The 22,259-nt window shown below is 28.4% G+C and overlaps 1 protein-coding gene across 1 annotated transcript in view; it reads left to right on the forward strand.

The window, feature by feature from the left end:
* The window catches only part of LOC132934809 (uncharacterized), a 52,204-nt gene extending 36,121 nt beyond the window's left edge, over nucleotides 1-16,083 (forward strand). The window contains exon 4 of the mRNA XM_061001176.1: nucleotides 14,967-16,083. Within this exon, the coding sequence (XP_060857159.1) occupies nucleotides 14,967-15,416 (450 nt within the window). The 3' untranslated portion in view covers nucleotides 15,417-16,083. The remainder of the gene's footprint in view (nucleotides 1-14,966) is intronic.
* Nucleotides 16,084-22,259: the final 6,176 nt, after the last annotated feature.

The raw sequence follows: 22,259 nt of genomic DNA on the forward strand, positions 1-22,259 counted from the left end.
ATAATATAGCATTTATTCATAATGTATAATGGAAATGTTGGTTGCAAATTTAATTTGTTTGTAGTTATTTTAAGAGTAAGGAATATTGAATAACTGAAAATTGTTTAGTATTTTCGATCAATATTGGGATGTTTATGTATTTTCTACTTCAAAAAATCATATTATTTCAGCATGTTTGATAAAAAGTATCTATTATTATTTTAATCATATTGTGTTGTTATATTATTTGAAATTTAAACAGTGGTATTTACTAGAAATGTGGGTCAGCAATGAACGACATGATTAAAAATATTTAGTCATGCTAAGATCCATTCAACATACATACCTCTACTTATTTAAATAGAACAATTTAAAATTATAATACAATTAAATAAACAATTATGTTACTATATTAAAATAAGAAAACTAAATATCAATGATTATCTAGTCATTAAATATTAAATGTTTGGAAACAAATATGATTTTAATTACATGTTTTTATTTAGACCAAATTCCAGTAACATTTGTTATCATATTAACTTTAAAAATAATTAAGTAATTAATTATTTTTTTAATGTAATCCAAGCAATAATTAATTATGATTTTATATTATAATTGTAAGAGGCGTAAGTAGCATGAAAAGGAAATTACCTACCCATTGGTAATACATGATTAAATTATTTATTTATTTAGTTTCATAAATCGCGATTCTAGTTGTGTTTTTATCGCGTGGAGGGTTATATGAAATATAAAATTGGGCCATTTTTTTTTTTTTGTTTTGGAGATTAACTTGGGATGAAAACGTTCGTAATGAAGTCTAGCAAGGACATTAACATACATAATTTGTAGATCTTTGTGTGGGTAACGTTATTTTATAGTTATAACAAATATGACGTCAATAACTTTGACTGACTAGTAAGAGACAATTGTTTCGTTATACTCATGTAATTATATGTGTAATATCTTTTTGTGTTGAAATTAATCATTTATAAATTACTATGTTGTTTATCAGGACCACGGTCACATGTCTCAAATTTCTTGGCAACTTTAAGTATTATCTACACAGTTCAATATTACAGAATGCTCATATACTTATACTAATATATTGTATAGGTACTTACAGAAAAACATACACTCCCACATATATACATTATACCTACTTCCTCATTAAGTTTACATATAAATATAATAATACGCATTTTTACCCAACAAATAAAATTATATTGAAATTTATAGAAAAAGAAACTAAAAAAATTGAAAACTGACGATGTCCGTAAACAGCTCAAAAAGAGTCAAATTATTTTCAAAATTTTATCGTGTATAGAAAATGCTAATACAAACATTCAGTGAAATTTTCAAGTATCTACAGTCATACGTTTTTTAATTACAACAAAATAAGAAAATCGTTACATCAAATATCGAGTGAATATCAAATGTTGTAAAAATATGAATTTCAAACGCTCATAAAAATTTAATTTGACTTTCTTGTAGACATTTTTTTTTTGATAAAAGTAGACAAACTTATGGATAATCTTGTATTACATCTTCAAATCTTAGATTTAAAAAGAAAAATTTTTATGAATTCTCAACTCAAAATAATTTGCTAATTTTCGTGATTTTTCCGTATTTTGTCAAGATTTGATCTTTAAATGCTTATAAATAAAAACTGTGACTAAGGATTTTGAATTTTTTTCATTTGCCTTTGAAACAATAACCTAGAAGCTTTCTATTAAATTTTCAAGCTTTTTTACCCAACAGATAAAATTTTATTGATATTTATAGAAAAAAAAATAAAAAAAATGATTGACAATGTCCGTAAACAGTTCAAAATAAGTCAAAATATTTGGAAAATGTTATGGTGTATAGGAAATGCAATTATAAACATTCAGTCAAAATTTCATGTTCCTATGGTCATTAGTTTTAGAGTTACACCAAAAACCAAAATCGATTTTCTCCAAAACAGATATTGCGTAAAAATTCCCGTTTTTCCTTAATTTTTCTTTTGTTTTTAACGTCGCTTTTGAAAATAACTGGGAAATGTTTACTTCTGAACCCCCCCCCCCCTCCCCCCAAGTACCAACTAGATTCACTTTCCTATCAGAAAAGTTACTGTTGAAAACAATGCAAGCATTTTTACTGTCCTAAAAGGTGATGACAGACACAAAAAAAAATTTTAAAAAAAAACACACATTATTATAAAATCAATACATTCATCGCTTCCCTCAGAATTTAAAAACACACATCATTTTAAAATCAATACATTTATCGTTCTACTCAGAATCTAAAATTCGAATGTTATATAAATATTATATTATACATATATAAATTTAATTATTTTAAACCATCTTGCTTTATATTGGTTGGTTTTTGAGTAAAAACTGCTAAAATAGCCTAAAACGCATTAACACGATCTATTTTATTTTTTGAAAATTATATTATATTATTTATGACACTTAAACACGTCCCTATCTGGTAATTATTTGTAAAATATATAACTTTTAAATATACAGATATACTTAAAATAAATCCAATTTTATTATTTTTATACATATTGAGTATTACTACATTTTACATATATCATATAACTGAAAGCTAAAGAGCTTAATTATTGATTTAGTAGACTTTAAATCTAATAAATAATTTAAAGATAGGGTAAGCACATTTTGTTGGAAATTTATTGAAATTGATTTTACACTTGTCAAAGTTGGTTAATTAAACATCTATTTACATGCATAGATCCGAGCCCTAATTATAACACTGCAACTAGTTCAGTAGTTCAGTATTTCATTATCAACAATTAATTTTTGTAGATATTAAAATTAAAATTAAAATTAATCAAACACGGCACCCAAACGCTACGAAATGGTTAAAATTGTTTTAATTAAAGCTTAAAAAATTACAATACGCTTGGTATGTACCTATTCCTTTATATTAAATACAAATAGAACAGTACACATTTTTGACATTTAACATACAGTTTAAATTATTTGTGACACGAGTTTGAATATCTATAATATAATTTAATGACTACTAAAAAATTACTATAATAATCAGTGTCCAATGTACAATAAAAATAGATATAATCAGAAAATGCCTAATAAAACTAAAACATCGTAAATGTATTTCTTTAGCGTGCATACATTTTAACTTTTAAAATTAATTGTCTAAATTGTTTTTGATTTATTCAACCCTGTAATATTGTATATAAGTCAGCCTGTAAACTAATCGTAAACATTTCTTGATAGGTAAATGGATGTCGTGATTCTTAATACCATCAAATTCGAAATTTATATAGCATTTATGGCAATTATTGTATCATAACTGTATTATTCAGCAGAAATAATACTATTATTTTTTAGATTCTGAGCGAAGCGATGAATGTATTGATTTTACAATAATGTGTGTTTTTTTTTTATTTTTTTATTTATTTTTTTATTTTTTTATTTTTGTGTCTGTCATCACCTTTTAGGACAGTAAAAGTGCTTGGATTTTCTTCAACAGTAACTTTTCTGATAGGAAAGTGAATCTAGTTGGTACTTTTGGGGGGGGGGGGGGGGGGTCAGAAGTAAACATTTCCCAGTTATTTTCAAAAGCGACGTGAAAAACAAAAGAAAAATCAAGGAAAAACGGGAATTTTTACGCAAAATCTGTTTTCGAGAAAATCGATTTTGGTTTTTGGTGTAACTCTAAAACAAATGACCGTAAGGACATGAAATTTTGACTGAGTATTTATATTAGCATTTTCTATACACCATAAAATTTTGAAAATATATTGACTCTTTTTGAGCTGTTTACGGACATTGTCAGTTTTCAATTTTTTTATTTTTTTTTTTTATAAATGTCAATACAATTTTATCTGTTGGGTAAAAAAGCGTAAAAATTTAATATAAGTCTCCTGATATATCGTTCTAATAGCAGTTGAAAAATATTAAAAATACATAGGCACAATTTTTTTTTATAAGTATTTAAAGTTCAAATGTTGACAACATTTATCAAATTTATAATTTATTAATTATTTTGTAGTTAAAAATGTATAAAATGTTTAAATTTTATGGCTAAGGATTGAAAATTTAAAACAAGGCTCCATAACGTAAATAGGATATATATAAATTACTTTATTCACAATAATATCATCAAATATACTTGGTAATATCATAGGCTGACTGACCGTTTTCGCTCAGAATCGTTTTTCTTATATAATGATATTATATCATTGAATTCAAATTTAACACCATCCATTACAGTGACCCACTTGTAACCTACTGTACAGCAGAGCGACATCCACTTACCCACCTTTTTTACATTGACAATATTATGTACAATTTATATAACTAATATTTTTTGACAAATGTAAAGTGCATTAGGTTTGTTTTTATATAATTTTCAAATAAAATTATGTAGGTCCAGGAAATTAACAAAATAATCAGCTTTGAATTAAAAATCGAATGCTTATCATAAGTGTTATAGTTGATTTATATTCTTCTTAATCACTCCAAACACCCATATAGCATATTCTGGTATCTACTGTGCGTATCCTTTATTTTATTTTATTGTCCACTATCCTACGTTCTGATCCATATAAAACGACTGGCCTCACTACTGCTTTATAAAATCTACCTTTAATCTTAATGGCCAAATCTCTTGTCATACAATTTACTTGACGATTCTCTACAATTCATCCATAATCCTATTCTAAAATCCATCTCAAAAGAACTATTCCATTGTATTACTGATATTAAGTACTTGAACCTATTCACCTCCAACACTATGTCATCCCCCGACCCCCATGTCCATCACATGCCATGCCACATAAATGTCTCAATTACTTCCTCCAAAACCTTACACAATAATTGTTGATAATTATTGTCTTCGTTTTATTCCTACTTATATGCCAGTGACCTAGTCTCTTCCCTTTCAGCGCAATTGCGCAATCCTCTACTCTTCCAATTACTCGTTCACTTCTTCTAAGCTTTCTTCTACTAACACAGCATAATTTGCAAACATCACGCACCACGACACTACACCTTGTATATAATTCGTAGTTTTGATTACCAACGAGAACAGGCAAAGGCTCGTCGCTGAATCCTGGTGCACACCTACAGTAGGTGCCAATTCTAAATTCTTCCACTTCTTCACATACACTTTTCACTCTTATCGTTACCCCTTCGTACATATCCTGTACTCTTGTATTCTATATTACTTTCACATACCAGGTACTCCTTATATTCTTAGATATAAACTCTAATATATAATATCGGTATGAGAATAATGTGGTGATGGTGAGATTGGTGCAATAGATAAAAAAAATAACTCAATATTAAAGTTCAAAATTATACAGTTAAGTAATTTGAATGATGAATTACGGCATTTAATAATTAAAATTACAAGAGTAAATGATATTATAAACTAATTCAGTTAGTTTTTGTAAATTTTAAGATTATTTAAAAATATTTCCAGTACCTACCTATTCCCAATTGAAAATCGTTTAAAATGGAAATAGTACGTTTTGTAATGTCACTCATCAGTTTATTTCATAAAAAAAATGTTACTGTAGTAAATTAATATCGGTACATATGCTTATACTATCATTAAAGTATAAGCTAAATATTGGTAAACCCTGGGTCATATACTTTACTATCAACTAAACTATTAATAAATAATGCGCTCAGTAGAAAGTTTCTCTAGCAGTTTTTATTCTGAACTAAGTAATGTATTATGATGGTTGGTCAATAAATTGATTAGTTTAAAATATCACTAGGTATAAATAAAAAAAAATAAAAACTTTCCCCCCTACAACAAGTCACACCGTGGATGAAAGTGGTTTATAGGATATTTTTGAAGCCCTACAATTATTGCTTCCGTGTTTTGCTAACTATACTATATTGATATATTATGTGTCAATATGTTTGTGCATTTATTTATTATTTCCTTTCATTAACATTTAACAAGCTGTTTTATAATCTTATCGTTCCCTAGCTGTTTTGCATTATGTTTAATGTTATATTGTGAAGTTTTCGTGGTTGACATCAAATATCGGAAATGTCAGATATTAATGCTATGTTTTATAATATATTCATGTTTTTATGTTAAAATCTACATGATTTAAATATACATTATACATGAAATTGTTGGTTGTTTGTTTCTACAGAGTGATTATTTTGACAGAGAACGCACTTCCTTATTTTTAAAAGTGTTACATTTTTTTTTAAAGTTCTTTCTTTTATTTCGAAACCTAAGAAACTTACATGCAATTTTCCCATATTCACCATATTTGTCACTCCTTATAGTTTGTTGGTAAAACGGCTGGGGTATCGATTTTGATTTTTAATTTCATAATGTGAATCAGAATACTTTTATAAAAAATCTCGATACCTATATAGTAACTAAATAGGTACCTACCTATTAAATATTATCTTATGAATTTTTTTTTATACATACATGTTTATTGAGCTGGATACAACTTTTTTTTTCTAACCGATTTTTTTGCGTAACACTTTGTACATCGCTATATAAATGCAAATTAATAACATATATATTATATATATTAAAAATCGATCTATAATTATTAAATCATTAAATTCTCAACAAAATGTAGCATGCAGGCATGCTACTGGATATTTTCCCACTACATACTATACCCAAAATCATATCTATGATTCGTTAATTTTCCTTGCAGAGAAAAAACTATCTAGTAGCATGCTACTTTTTGTGAAAAAAAAAGTTATAACAATTTAGATAAAACTGATAAGAGGAGTAAAGAGGTCAAGTTCACTACTCCGCTCATCAAAACTTGTAATGTTTCACAGTAAAAAAGAATATTTGTTCAATATTTAATATTTATACATCAAAATAATAGAATTGCACAAATCTCAATTTTTTTAATCACAAAGTTAAAAAAAACAAAAATAGTTAGATACTTTCAAAATAATGAGTTTTCATTGTTAAAAGAATCACTCTGTATCTTATTGCCGATAAATAAACCCGACTAATCTAGTCATAGCTTTACACTCGACCGTACAAATATTGTGTGATCGAAAATAATATTTCACATTTTATGTCGAACGCCAGACCCTTGGGATTCAGTAACCCATTTTCGGCGTCCTTAATCTAGATATTTACTATCAAAAACGCAAAAATACTATAGCTATATATAAAGTATAGCCGACACAAACAATTACAAGACCTCCAATATGGTGTTAATAAACTAAAATTGCTTTTCCGTGTTTGTATAGTTTTCCTAGTTTTATTTATATCTTATCAGTTGTTAGCAGGTAGTAGGAACCTATAATTTATCTATTCTACTTAAATATTTGTATTTCCCATGAGTGCCCATCACATTTTGCATTGATTATGTGGTTTAGTCTTTTACGCACAGTTACTTACTACGAAGTTGTTGTGGTTATTAATATTTAATATGACCATTAAACATGTTTCACGACTTCACGTAATCACATTTACCACTGTAAACGTATATTAACATGTTTGATACTTATGGGCCAGTGGAAAATTGCTCCCCCAAATTACTTAAATACAAATTGATTAGGTTTTCCAAATGAATTTTAATACAAATAAATCGTTACCGCGTACACATTTACAGTTAATAAAGTCGTTTCTCGTTAGTCGTACTGTGGTTAATGCCGTTTTGGTGACATAGTAACAATAGTAGGTATCGTTATTATGACCCATTTAGATGTGTCTATCACTAAAGTAGTTGTATTTATACTAACATATTTAATTACTTTACCCACAATTATTTTCAGGTTATCCAATGTCAAGTTCAATAGATAAACTTATTATTTTATTGTCACTAACCTCAATATTCGTTTTATTCGTACCTACTAATGTCTAATACTATAGGTAAACTACGTCTACACGTCTTTATCATTGTACCAGATGATGCATCATTGACATTTTGGTTAATTTATAGGTTTGATTTAAGTTTAGTTGATCTCTTTTAAATTTGGCAATTCCATTGTATTGATCACCCCATCCAGGCCGTTGACTATACTCTCAAATGTACACTACAAAATAAATGGGTAGCCAATAGGTACTACCTAGATAGCGATAACAGTTCACGCATAGGAGTCTTGTAAAGAATAATATTATTTTGTGTTCGGAATACGTATTCGAATATATTTTAAAAAATATACTCTGAATTACATATTCGAATGCTTTTTTTACCTCGCTAATATATTTTGTCAGTTTTGAAATGGTTGGAAATCAACGTGGGTCCATCATATTTCTATACATCTAAATTAATATTACAATATGCCGGTAATAACAGTATCTACGAAATTATTTAGTTTTATAAACGGTTTTTTAAACGTAATGTATGATAACTAAATATTCGTAGGTCCACCGCCACCGAGAGCTGAGTGTTGATAATAATACCTATTAGTTTCAACCATTGCTAACCAAAGTTTAGAAAAAAAAATTCCTGTGTTTAAAATAGCAATATATGATAAGCACCCACAAATCAATACCACAAATAAAAACCAATAACAATAATTAAAATAAATTCCCTTTCAAAATGTGCCACTGCAGTACCTACATGTAGGTGCGTGTTTATGTATAAATACTAGAACCTATAGTTTAACTTACTATAGTCCCTATTTTTAATATTTAACTCATTTATATTATGTAATATTACAATTGAAATTGACTTTAACTTTTTGTTTTATGATATATTCTTATTTCTTATGCAGGTGAAAAAAAAATATTACGCAATTATCCTTTTTAAATGAGAACAGCGTTACTCTTAGGCGATAAAAAGTAAATATCTGCCTAGGTAGGTACTACTACTATTTAATAAACAATTTAACGTCCGTTTTTTATATAAGTTATATAAAATCAAATATATATATATATATGAATTAAATATTAAATTTCAAGTAGGTAATGTATAAAATATAAGTATTCATTGCACATGTATAAATATGTATATGACTTGTCCTGAGTGATTCATCATCGCCTATAGCCGGAACCGCTGAAGCTATGAGTATAAAATTTGGACCGTTGGTTTTTTTTTTTATGTAGACACCCACCAAGAAAGAATTTTTAAAAATTCAACGCTTACTAGGGTTAAAAGAGTCAAAAGGGTTAAAAATTAAAAAAATCACCTAGCCAGAACCACTGAGGGGTAAAAGGGGTAAAAATGGAAAAATTGCTGGACTGATTGTCCAGACTGATTCATTATCGCCTAGCCAGACCACTGGATGGATCTGACTGAAATTTGGCATAGAGATAGCTATTATGACAGTAGGTATCCGCTAAGAAAAGATTTTAGGAAATTCAACCCCTAAAAAGGAAAATAAGGTGTTGTAAGAATACAACAGTGACGCCGTCTATCAAGCAATATCTAATTTAAATATACAATATTAGTTTTAAAATACAAAACGTACGAACTTGATACTTGGAATAGTGGTTCCTTTAATGATCTATATGTACAATAAGAAAGGATTTTCTGATATTCACATTTTAAAGAGGTGGTCAAACACGGATCTTAAGATTCACGGTGGAAATTGAAACTTTTTTTTGTTTATTAACAGTTGCCTTTAGTTGCAGGTTAAATATGCAAATTATTTCACAAAGCTACAATTATGCCGATTTTTCCGTAAAAATAAAATAAAATAACACCCATAATATATTAATGTATACGTATTAAATACTCCTAAAAATCTGGGATGATCAACAATGACTTCAATACTATTTTAGGTACACTGTATAAACATTTTTTTCAACTACAAAGCTATATGCTATATTTTATCACACACATCGCTGTGTCCACAATCTAACACAGATAGATTGCTTACCTGATGATATACTGTTCCCATAATCAAAAGTGAGACTCACGGGCGGGATGGCTAAAAATTAAAATATAATATGATTTTGCTTCCATATGCACAGCGAATTACACCCAAAAGGAATTAAATAATCACAATTTTTTTCCCGGACAACGCCAGGTTATTAAGCTTTTGACTGACAATGTCAAAGTTTGCATAATATTATATTTTTGAGTATTTATAGTGCAACAAATCCATTTTACAGTTTCACCCTTTAAAAAAAAAACTAGATTAATATAATATAATTTTATCATTGGATAAATAATTCAATAAATATCTATGTGCCTAACATATTTGTGTCAACAATCAAATTGTTGAATATACCTAATGATGATTATTTAGATTAAGTAATAATACTTTATTCTCTCTTAAAATTAGTATACCTAGGTACTTTTTTTAAAATCTTATCCATTTCATGAAATTGAAACCATTTTTCATCACTTAATAAAATGCAGAAAAAAGGTATGAAGTGGGTACTTCTTTATGAAATATAATACACTGGAATTTTACATAGTAGAATAAACAGTAGATATAATACCTGTACAGTATAGTATATTGGTACTTTATATATTTGATTTGAAGGTTAGTACATTCATTTTTGTATCCACTAATTGACATTTGTTTCGTATTTCTCAGTTAAAAAAATAAAATGGTATACATTTCAAGCAATAGAAAACTTTTCATTAAATGATAAATGCAACAAATGCATTGTAGGTATATAATATATTATGTGAGTAGGTGACATAATAATTGTCATAATAATAATATGTAATAAATATATACCTACCTATATATAATATTATAATAAAATACATAAAAAAATATTTTTCCTGAAGCACAATATGAAATATATTGAAATATTATGTACTTATTATTATATAATACATTATATTATACGTTCCATCTAACTTGAGTCTTAATATTATTATTACATCTGATATTAAATATTTTCATTAGTTAAGTAGGTAAAGTAGTCAAGTCAACCATAAAATTCGAAGCTTGTAGTATTGTATCAAAAGTTTATTAGAAATTATATTCAAGACTATTTTTTTTTTATTTATTTATTTATGTTTATTATATGTGTGCGGTATCTGCAATGAAATAAAATATGGTCTGAATAACGACTAAAGATAGTATTTTATTTTGTTACGGTTTTAATGCATATTTTCCATTTGCTTCAAACTTGTTAGTTGTTACTATACAGTGTGTTGTGTGTATTGTTATTTAATATTTACTATGAAATACTCAAATACGTAAACTAAATTTTGTTTACATTTGACATAGGTATACCTAACGTTGTTTACCTAATATTTATTTTAAAAAAAAGTTACTTTACCATTTCAAGTACGTTATTTCATTTAAAAATACGCGTACCAGGTATCTGTGTCTTTTTTATAAAAATTATAACATAATAAAACTTGTCTAAAATTCAGAAATTATTTTAAAACAATGATAGGTACCTATAGATGTTTTCGATTATAATTTATAAGTAAGTCCCAGTTATTTAAAAATAATACATTTCTGGTGTATTTTGTATTTAAAAATAATAAAAAGATGAAGACATTTTTTTGAAAGTGGTATAAACAGTAGCTGTATCATATAATATACCTACTTATTATAGTTATTTCAAGTGCAGTGATAAATAACTTTCTTTTACATTTGATTTGTATTCGTTAATAATAATAAAAAAAAATTGACAATAATTTAGCACAAACATCTTGAAATAAAATGATAAATATTTATCGTGATGAGTATAATGCAATAAAATGTATAATAAAAACCAATGACGTCATATAATATTATAATCTGCTAAAAAGCTTCTAAATATAAACAATATGTTACTTTTTTTAATCATATAATATACGTTTCACTGTTTCAGAGTATTAAATTTCATTTTTTTTTTATTCAAGTAGTACAATATTGTTGTAAGGTGTTAAAAATTTAATTTCAATTTATATCTATATTTACAAAATATTATGATCCTCTTGTACTTCAATAGCAGATACAATTTCCATGTAATGTATCGTATTATATATACTTAGAATTACTCAAACCATTGGATACTGTTTTAAAGTTGACAACTCACTGTCTCACCGCGTTTCCTCTGGACTATAAATTAATTTGAACTCAGTTTTATAAAAATATTTATTAAATATTTTCGTATTATTATTTGTTATACTATTTTTTTCCTTATTTTATTTTTTTAGTAACTTACTGAAAAAAAATGTTAAAAGTCTTTTCTGTCTGTTAAAAAACTTAAGATACTTACTCAATTTATAACTATGATTTAACATAGAAATTGAAAATTTATAATTATTTATTTCCTCTGAGTTTAAATTTAGTTCTAAGATTCCTAATTTTAACAAAATAGTTGGCTGGTGGTATAGAAAAACCAAAATTATTAAATAAATGTAGATTGTAGGCTGGCTTACTATTCAATACAGTATCTTAATTATTTCCATTTTTTTGTGTGAACCGGGTATTTTCTTTTTTACCTCTTGCGTTAAATTTGTTTATTGTCCATATTAAATAAAAGTTGTAATTTCATACTAAACATTATGTATTTACTATTTTGATAAACTTTTGTGCGGTAGATATATGTACTAAAGAATAACATTGTGCAATTTATATCATTATCTGGACGTTGATTTGTTGTTATTTTATTACCAACATTTTAATAATTACAATAACCTTGTCCTTCAAATATTTCAACGATTTTTTCACGTAGCCTTAATTATTTGTCTTTTTTATGATGGTATTTTATCGATTTTAATAGCATTTGAAACTGCACTTGTGCTATATAGATGTTTAATGAAATTTACCTTTTGAGAAAGTATAAATCTATATTTTTTGTTGTCTCTGTATTTGTTCAGTCTTATAGGTACACCACATTTTATCTTAATTTATTATCCTCCATTCTGCAAGCTCTAATCTTAACTAATGTTTTATATATATCTGCTGGTTCATCAGCTAAACAATCCGGACAGTAACAATATGAATTATATAATGGTGTTAGCTACTCAGTACAAATGCAAAAATGAATGACATAAAAAAGGTGAACGGGTAATTAATTAGATTTTTTGATAGAAAAGTGTATAATACTAGTACAAATTACCATTGTTGAATTTAGCAATAAATAATCAAATGGGTGTCCAAAGAATATAATGCTATCAATTATTACGCAATGCGATCATTTGGTATATACATTTCATGAAAAATTGTCCAAATATAGTTTATATTTTTAGTCATTTAGTGATGTCTAAAAAAGACTTATCCCACTAACATGGCGGACACAAATTATTCATTTTATGTAGGTATTCAAAAACCCAGTGCATGATATGATCGTTTTTTATGAACTGAATGTCCATTTCACGAAAAGAATGATTACGTTATGTGGACGTGAGTAGGTATGTGACATAAATATATTAACATAATATTATATTACCCAAAATACCTATAAGACGAAACTGTGCGCATTAACATATAACGTCATTACTAATATTTCATATTAAAATTGTCATTGGAAGATAAGTATTGGCTTGAAAATTAAATATTTTTTGTCAATATCCATTAATATTTTCAATCTAGCTATTTAGTAAAATAAAAATTACAAAAACACAAAACCAATTTTTTTTTTTTGTAATTTAGTTATTGAAATAATGTGTGTTTATGAAGTATATAATATAATTAAATTATTTAACCAATATTATTAGATTCCTATACAAGTAATTACTACTCATAATAAGTATTTGAAATATAGATAAGTAGAGAATGGAGATAAGAGATACAGTAAAAACAATTTAACTCAACACTTTTATATATAATTATTAAATTATTTATATTATGTGAAATTGTAAAACGATACTAAAATACGACTGACCAACAGACAAACATAATGTTTCATAATCATTATTGGGTCAATTTAGAAAGAAAATGAAAAATACAGTTACATAACTACCTAACTGATGTGATTTTAAAATGAAAACGTTTTATCAAACACAATAACGTGTAAAATGGGGAAAAGTAAGTAACTGCTCTGCTGTACATAGGTATCGAGTGTACCCAAGTCATTGAACAAGTCATTATAAATTACAATGCATATTATGTTAGATTGGAATTCAATGGTAAATTATTTTATATGAAAAATGATTCTGAGCAAAGACGGTTCGATTGCTTATATTACTAAGTATATATTTTATGTTGTTATTGCTAAAGTATTTTACTATACTATTATTAATACGGAAGTTTGAAATGATTTTTGCTTATAAAACATTACGTTTAAAAATGTCATTGTGTGTATAAAATTACATGTGTTAAAAGTTTTAAGTATCTACGAAAAATATTTTTAAATAACAACAAAATAACTAAAAACGTAACTTTTCGTTTAAATTCATCCAAATCCAATTGAAATTTTAAAAAAAATGTTGTTTATATGTATTTTTAGATTTATTGACTTTTTTTGTAATACATTTTAAATGTTTTTGACAAAGTAAAATTTCGATATTTACAGAAAAAAAAATTAAAAATGTCAAATGTCTATGAAATATAAATAGCTTAAAATATTTTGAAAATTATATCATATATTATAGAAGATAAGGTACTGTATTTAGGTACACTAAAGAAACAAAATTAATTTTGTCAAAAACTAGTTATGCGAAAAATTTTTGTTTTTTTTCCCAGTTATTATATGAAAAGTAAAACTAGAATAGTTTTGACCCCTAAAGCTATACTATATCTAATTGCCTACCAGAATCAGAAGTTGACCCTCAAAGTTAAAAATCAAAGCATTTTTACTGCTCCAAAAGAAACAAAATACCAAAAACTCACACCACTGTAAAATCTATAAAACATCAAACTTGCTCGCTCGGCTCAGAATCTAAAATATATGAAATAATATGTTTAATTTAAATTTGTTTTGACATAAAAAAAATGTTTAGCAGTTCCACATTGGGTATATGGCTACTCATATACAAATATATATTATAGTCATCATGCCCACTGGTACAATACATGATAACAAACATTAACCTTAATTATTATGACGTATTTGACGTCAATGTATTTAATCCACACACACATCATTATTATTATAATGTTGTTGTTGTTATATTGTCTTATTACACTGTTTTCGTGCAACGCCAACAGGTCAGTGACTTTGGGATCGCGGGCAGTGGTGGCAACCTGTCGGCTGCGTCGTCGGACGCATCATCGCTGAGCGTGCCCGGATCGGGGGGACCAGGCGGCCATCGTCACAGCATTCCATGGGGCCGGCGCCGGAGTTCTACGTGGACTGGCCGGTACTCGGACGCCACGGACCCAGAATTTGCGGACTTGCAGCGAATGACCACCAGAGGCAGCGTGGGCATGCACAGCCTGTCGGACTCGCTGCACAAGCTGACGTTCACCCAGAGCTTGGCGTTCCCGGAACTGGCACGCAAGCTGGCCAGCAGGCGGCGACAGGAACAGCTGCGGGCCGCCATCAACGACAACAGCCAGGACGACTTCGAGGCGTGTTCAAAGTTCGTCGCCGTGGCCGGTGGGTTCCTGCTCAGCTTGATGGTGTACTGCGTGGTGAATAAGTACGGAAAAGTATAAGGGTGGTCGCCCCGTGGTGACGACCCGGGGCTAAGCGCGGTCTTCGGAAACCAGACCGCGACCACTACTGCAGAAATGAACGCCACCGAGACCGCGGCCGTGTCCGCCATCGCTTCGGTGACACGACCCTACGCAAGCGGCCCGGTCCCAGGACCCATTCCAGGTCAGGTTCCAGAGCCGATACCAGGGCCACTTCCAGGGCCGCTTCCAGTGCAGGTTCCAGGGCCAGCCGTCGGTGCCAAAGATGTTGGTAAGGGTAGTTTACAGCGGACCGGCCGCTCGCTGTGGAATTACATTATCACGATGGACGTCATCACTACCAAGGCCACCAACGACGACCAGGGCGGTGATCCTGACGACGATCACGGAGGGAACGACCATGGCGGCGGTCTGGACGACAACCATGCAGGAAGCGACCAAGGCGGCGGCCCGGACGATAACAGGTAGACCGTCCGGTAGTAAACGTGCGCGCCAAGTCACTGACGCGCACGCGCGCTCGTTATCGCACCGCCACACGCGATGTACACACACACAAATTAGTTACAACCTTGGACGACTGAAATTCGATAAAAGCAAACATATTTGAAAGCTCCGTTCGTTTATAATGTTATCTTCGTAATAACGACACGATGTAACCGTCGTTACTGTGTTTCTATTTCTAGTTCTACTCTCCCCCCCCCCCCCCCCCCATACAACACAATATGATATTAAATTTGTGCAGCTATATGAAAATTCAAATATGTAGTATACTGTGTATTATAATAGTACATGAGTTAAAATGCATATTCTACTACTTATGCACGAGTTAACTTGTATTTTATGTGCAGAACGGAATAAAATATCAATGAATAAATAGGGACTGTAGACTGTAGTGTGCATTTTGATTTAAATAGATTTTTCTTGTTTGTACTGCATACATCAGAATCAATAAAAGTTGTAAAACTTGGCGGAAGATGCAAATAATGGTTTATACATCGAATCGTAAAATTAGTCGAATCGGAGTTTCTAATAATTCGATCAGTTTTAAATGTTAATGTTACATTAGTAATATACCAACACCGATGTGTGACGTGTTATCGTGTGTGTGTGTGTGTGTGTGTGTGTGTGTGTGTGTGTGTGTGTGTGTGTGTGTGTGCGTTAATTAATTAGCGGTAGATTTGGTTTTTTAGGTAATAGTTGCAGGTATAACATGATTTACAATATCCACTTACTGAATTCACCTAGTAACTACAATTATTAGAATATAACAATAACGTTTATTAGGTAGTAATTTTTATTATTTATAACTTTATAAGATAATAATTTAGCCATTAACAACTACACAATACAAGGTAATTCAGTTTTTTAAAAGCGTAAATACTCAAATATAATTCTTTATTTTTGTCCAAAAATGTTTATTGTATGTTATAATAGGTCTCAGATCCTTGACGACACTTTTTTTTTTACCGATTTCTGCCTTGTTCCTTGTGCTTCTATCAGAGTCAAGGGATACTTTACACACTATACTGACTATATAGTATAGAACCTATATATAGGCACTACGATATTTTGAATATATTACCCGTGCAAAGGTCAATGTGTGTTCACTTTCCAATCTATAGAGGTATGTCGGATAAAATTGATGAGTTTTTTTTTTTAACTGCTTCCAAAGAAACCAAGTAAAAGTACAAACACATCGTTGTGAAACTAATAAAAATAACCGATAACCAATGACAATTCGCTCCGCTCAATATCCCGCAGTAAAACCGGATGATAATAGTATACCTACCTACGTCAGTTGTTACGGAGAAACTGTATTTGTCATCGTTGGACCGAAATACATACGTTTCTCGAATAAAAATATATAAATCAAAAACTCATTTATTTGCAATTCGAAAATATTTCAAGCTGACTAAAATTGTTTGAATAAGTTTGTGACAAAGGAGTTATTCACGCAAAGTTCAAAATAGTTAATGCATCACGGGAGTGTCAGTTATCACTTATCATCATTGACATTGTATAGCGTAAAATGTAACATTAAACGGGCACCTAATTGGTTAGAAGGTAAACTGTATAATACCAGATGAGGCCCTAGAAATACTCCGTGAAAAAAATAGCTTGAATCGTCTTATAAGTGATATCAAAATTCAAAAAAATGTATTACATTTAACATAATGTTATAAGTTATAACTTATATTATATATATTTTTAACGACTGCCACAGTGCGCAACACACTCTTTATTATATAACAAATTGAAGTATATTATCCAATATAATTTTTCTTGGAATTGAAACCGTGCAACCAAAATTGATACTTATTTGTGTGACATTTATAATTTCTTCAAATATACTTGTGTAGGTAATAATATGTACTTTCAGGCGAATATATGTATCGATAACTACCCGTAAATCATGTTATGGCTCACTTGACGTCATATACAATATTAGATAAAAATAATAATAAATATTTAATTATATATTATTAGAATATTAGTTAATCGTTTTTAATGTATAAATAAAGTAAAATACTTATACAGCTATATAGGTATAGCTATACTATTGCATATAAGTTATATGATACGACTATATTACCCAAGCTTATAACTATACAGTTGGTAAATACTAATTTGCAAGTACCTATTAAATATTACGTTGCTTACTATTTGTCTACCTACATAATATTATGTATAAGTGAACGAGTGGAGGCTTAAGTTACGAAAATTAATTTAGTGTGTAAGATAATAGTTATTTCTAAAATCGTTTTTTTAGACATATTAGATAATTGTAGAACACTTGTTTATTTTAGAATACACGATAAATAGAAATTAAATTAATCTAAATTAATTAAGTGTGTTAGGTAAAAAAATTAATGTATAATATTGAATGTTTATTTTAATTTTACCAAGAAATAAATTCCTGTTTTTATTTTTAACTTCTTGAGTATGATTTTTCAAAAAAAATTAATTTTAAAGTGTTATTAAGATATTGAATTTCGTTGACAAGAAAAGTTTACGTAGCTTAAAAGTAAAAGCAACTACTCATTTACATTTACTTATTTTTAAGAATCTAATTTAAGTTTTAAATATAATATTGTACATTATGCATATAATTTAAATAATAAATAAGATATCTGAGTATTATTTCTCGGAACGTTGAAATAACGTTGAATAACTAAATACCTATCGTTAACTATATATCATGGGCTTTCTTTGCTGAACTTTTATTATTTAAACCCGTTAACAGCAAGCACATTTTTGTTATTGTAATTATTTATAGAATTAGAATAAGTATTTAATGTGTTTAATGATTCGTGAGATACTCACTGAGATATAACTGAATTTGTTATTATTATATTTAACTACCTACTTATTTTGTTTTAAGCTTTACATTAGGTATTGTGAGAATAATATATCATTAAATATTAGACAAATGAATTAGTGTAATGAAACAATAATATTGTAAGTTCATCATTGAATTTATGTACCTATCCATCTCAGACATTTAAAATAATATCATCTAGAAGAATATTAAGACTTTTCCGGTTCCTTTATATATTATATTGTATTATTATGTAGCAACCACAACACTTAAATTATTGATTGGTTCACTCGTTGTAGAAGATATAAATTAAGTTTAAAAATGTTAAAAATAAGTGCTCATATTATAAAAATACATATTTTCTTCCCATGCAAATAATTTTGCATTGCCATTCAATGTGAGTATTTACATGTATAATATATTATGATATATGATAACTAAGTTTATATAATGCGATATAATATAATAATTATGTATACCTATATGTGTGTAATGGATTATCAATAATATTATCTTTCAATTATAATGAGATCCAAAGTAAAATGTGTGTGACTTTAGTGAACCTTTACACTAGTTCCTGGTTCCTGTAGTTTCTATTATCTACCCAGTCTACCCTATATATTATACAATAACTGCTGGCGACTGGAAGTTTTGATAAAGTCAAGGCTAGCGGAACTGACCATTCGCCTTTCCATAAAAAATAAACTACAGAATTGGATGACGATGATCACGATTTAATAGACTTAATAGTTTGTTTGGATAAACATTCCAAAGACAATTAGTGAAAAATAAAACGTTGAAAAATCACCGAATCTTATGCACAGATAATGTTCTTACCTAAAAGTTTGATTATATTATGGTCAATTCGCTCTAATATCAAAACTAACAGCACACTATTGAAACTAGTGAATGAAAATTTGCTATGTTGGGGACAACAAAATATGCACCTAGAATAAATGTAAATAAATGATCAAATGTAAATAAATGATCAAATGTAGCAATTGCCGTCTAAACTGACTCGGTGGTACCAGGGTCGCACGTCTAGTAGCTTCTCGTTCTTCGGTTTCGGTGTTGTCGGCGGTGTCGATGCAAGTGGCGGCAATAGTTCACTCGTTCAACGGCCTATCGCCGCATACGTTCCTGTTACTTATATTCAGATTCTTCGCGTTACAAACCAAACATTTGGGTTCACGTCGTCGTCATCGCCGTTTAACAGCCGAACGTGACGATAGCTGCTACATCCCTGATACATTCTGATCGTTCGTGGGTTGTAACAATTTGTTATCTTATTTTCCACAACCAATCATCACTCCGAAAATAGGTCTGAAATTTGAACTCTTCAAAATAAAAGCGTGCATAATGTACCATTTATAGGTTAAAAAGAACTTATAAGGTTGTTATAATTTGAACTTTAAATGGTTATAAAAAAAAACGTGCATATGTATTTTAATATTTTTCACCTGTTATTGTAATTTGTAATAATTATCAGGAGCCTTGTATTAATTTTTCACGCTTTTTGACGCAACTAATAAAATTTTATTGATATTTATAGAAAAAAAAAACCTAAAAAAAAATGAAAATTGAAATAATTGTCGAAACAGCTCAAAACGAGGCAAAATATTTTCAAAATTGTATAGTGTTTAGGAAAATGAAAATATAAACATTCAGTGAAATTTTATGTAGTTACGATTATTTGTTTTTAAATTACAACAAAATAAGAAAATCGCTACATGAGAAATCGAATAAATTTCCAATGTTGTAAAAATATGAACAGTAGGTTACAAGTGGGTCATTGTATAATGGGTGGTATTAAATTTGAATTCAATGATATGTAAACGAAAAACTATTCTTAGTAGAAACGGTTTGTCAGTGTGGATATTTGATATTATATTTATATTGTTATTACTTATTAATACGGTAGCCGGTAAGTTGAATTAATATTATAAAATTACAACAAAATAACTAAAATCGTTATTCTTGGTTATTTAATATGTAATTTCGTCCAAATTTGAACATAAAATACCTATAAAAAAACTGTGTTATTAAATTTTTGAGATTTTTTGGTTACAGTCTTAGTAGAATAACCTACTTGCGTGGAACCTTGTTTTATATTTTCAATCCTTAGTTATAAAAGTTGAACATTTTATAAATTTTTAATTACAAAATCGTTATTATATTTTAAATTTGATAAATGTTGTCAAAAATCGAACTTTAATTTTTAAATGCTTATAAAAAAAAATTCGGCCGAGCAATATATCAGGATCTTTGTATTAATTTTTCATGCCTACAAATAAAAGGGAAATATCCAATGTACAAATTTGAACTACAAACGCTCATAAAAATTTAATTTGACTTTCATGTAAACATTTTTCTATAGTTAAGGTAATTAAATTTATAAAGAATTTTGTATTACATTTTAAAATCTAAGATTTAAAAAGAGACATTTTTAGAAATTTCTAACTAAAATAATTTGTTAATTTTCGTGGTTTTTACGTATTTTCTCAAAATTCGAACTTTAAATGCTAATAAAAACAATTGTTACTTTGTATTTTTAGTACTTTTCAACTGTCATTGTAACAATACATTTAGAATCTTGTATGAAATTTTCAAGCTTTTTGACTCAACGAATAACATTTAATTGATATTTATATGAACAAATTGGAAACTGAATATGTCTGCGAATCGCTTAAACATGCAAAATAATATCGCGTATAGAAAATTCTAATATAAACATTCAATTAAAATTTAATATATCAACGGTTATTTGTTTTATAGAGTTACACCAAAAACAGAATTTGTGTAAAAATTACCGTTTTTTCCATAATTTTTGTTTTGTTTTTCTTTGAAAACTTTTAAGAGTTTTAAATGTTGACCTCCTGAATGCACCAACAAGATTCACTTTCCCATCAAACAAGATACTGTTGAAGAAAATCGAAGTAGTTTTACTACCCCAAACAGTGATGAGTGATGACTGCGACACATAAAAATAAACACATTATTGATCAATACATTCATCGCTTTCCTTAGAATCTAACACGTCACATCATTGTAAAATCAATACATTTATTGCTCCGCTCATAAGCTAAAAAACCAACTAATCTAAAACAAAATCAATTTTATCAAATACCTACTATTTTTGAGAAAAAACTATAGTTTTCCTTTTAGATTATACGCGGAGCGATTTTGACTGATTTTACAATGATGTGTTTTTTTTCTGTCAATCATCATAATTTGGGGCACTGGAGCAGTAAACGTGCATTGATTTTCATCTTTGACGATGGTTTATGGTAGAAAATTGGATTTTGTTGGCACTTAGAAGGGTCAAAAGTAAAAAGTTTCCAGTACTATCTTAATAAAATGAAATCGATTTTCTTATTTTCTTGTGATTCTAAAACGTATAACTGTATATTTTAAATTTTACCATTTTCTATAAACGTATAATTTTAAATTTTTTTAATATTTTGGTACCAATATTGCGCTATTTAAAGATACTTAACATTTTCAATTTACTTCTATAAATAAATAATAAAAAAAAAGGTGGCAAT

This window comes from Metopolophium dirhodum, chromosome 1 (assembly GCF_019925205.1).
Source record: "Metopolophium dirhodum isolate CAU chromosome 1, ASM1992520v1, whole genome shotgun sequence".
NCBI classification, from domain to species: domain Eukaryota; kingdom Metazoa; phylum Arthropoda; class Insecta; order Hemiptera; family Aphididae; genus Metopolophium; species Metopolophium dirhodum.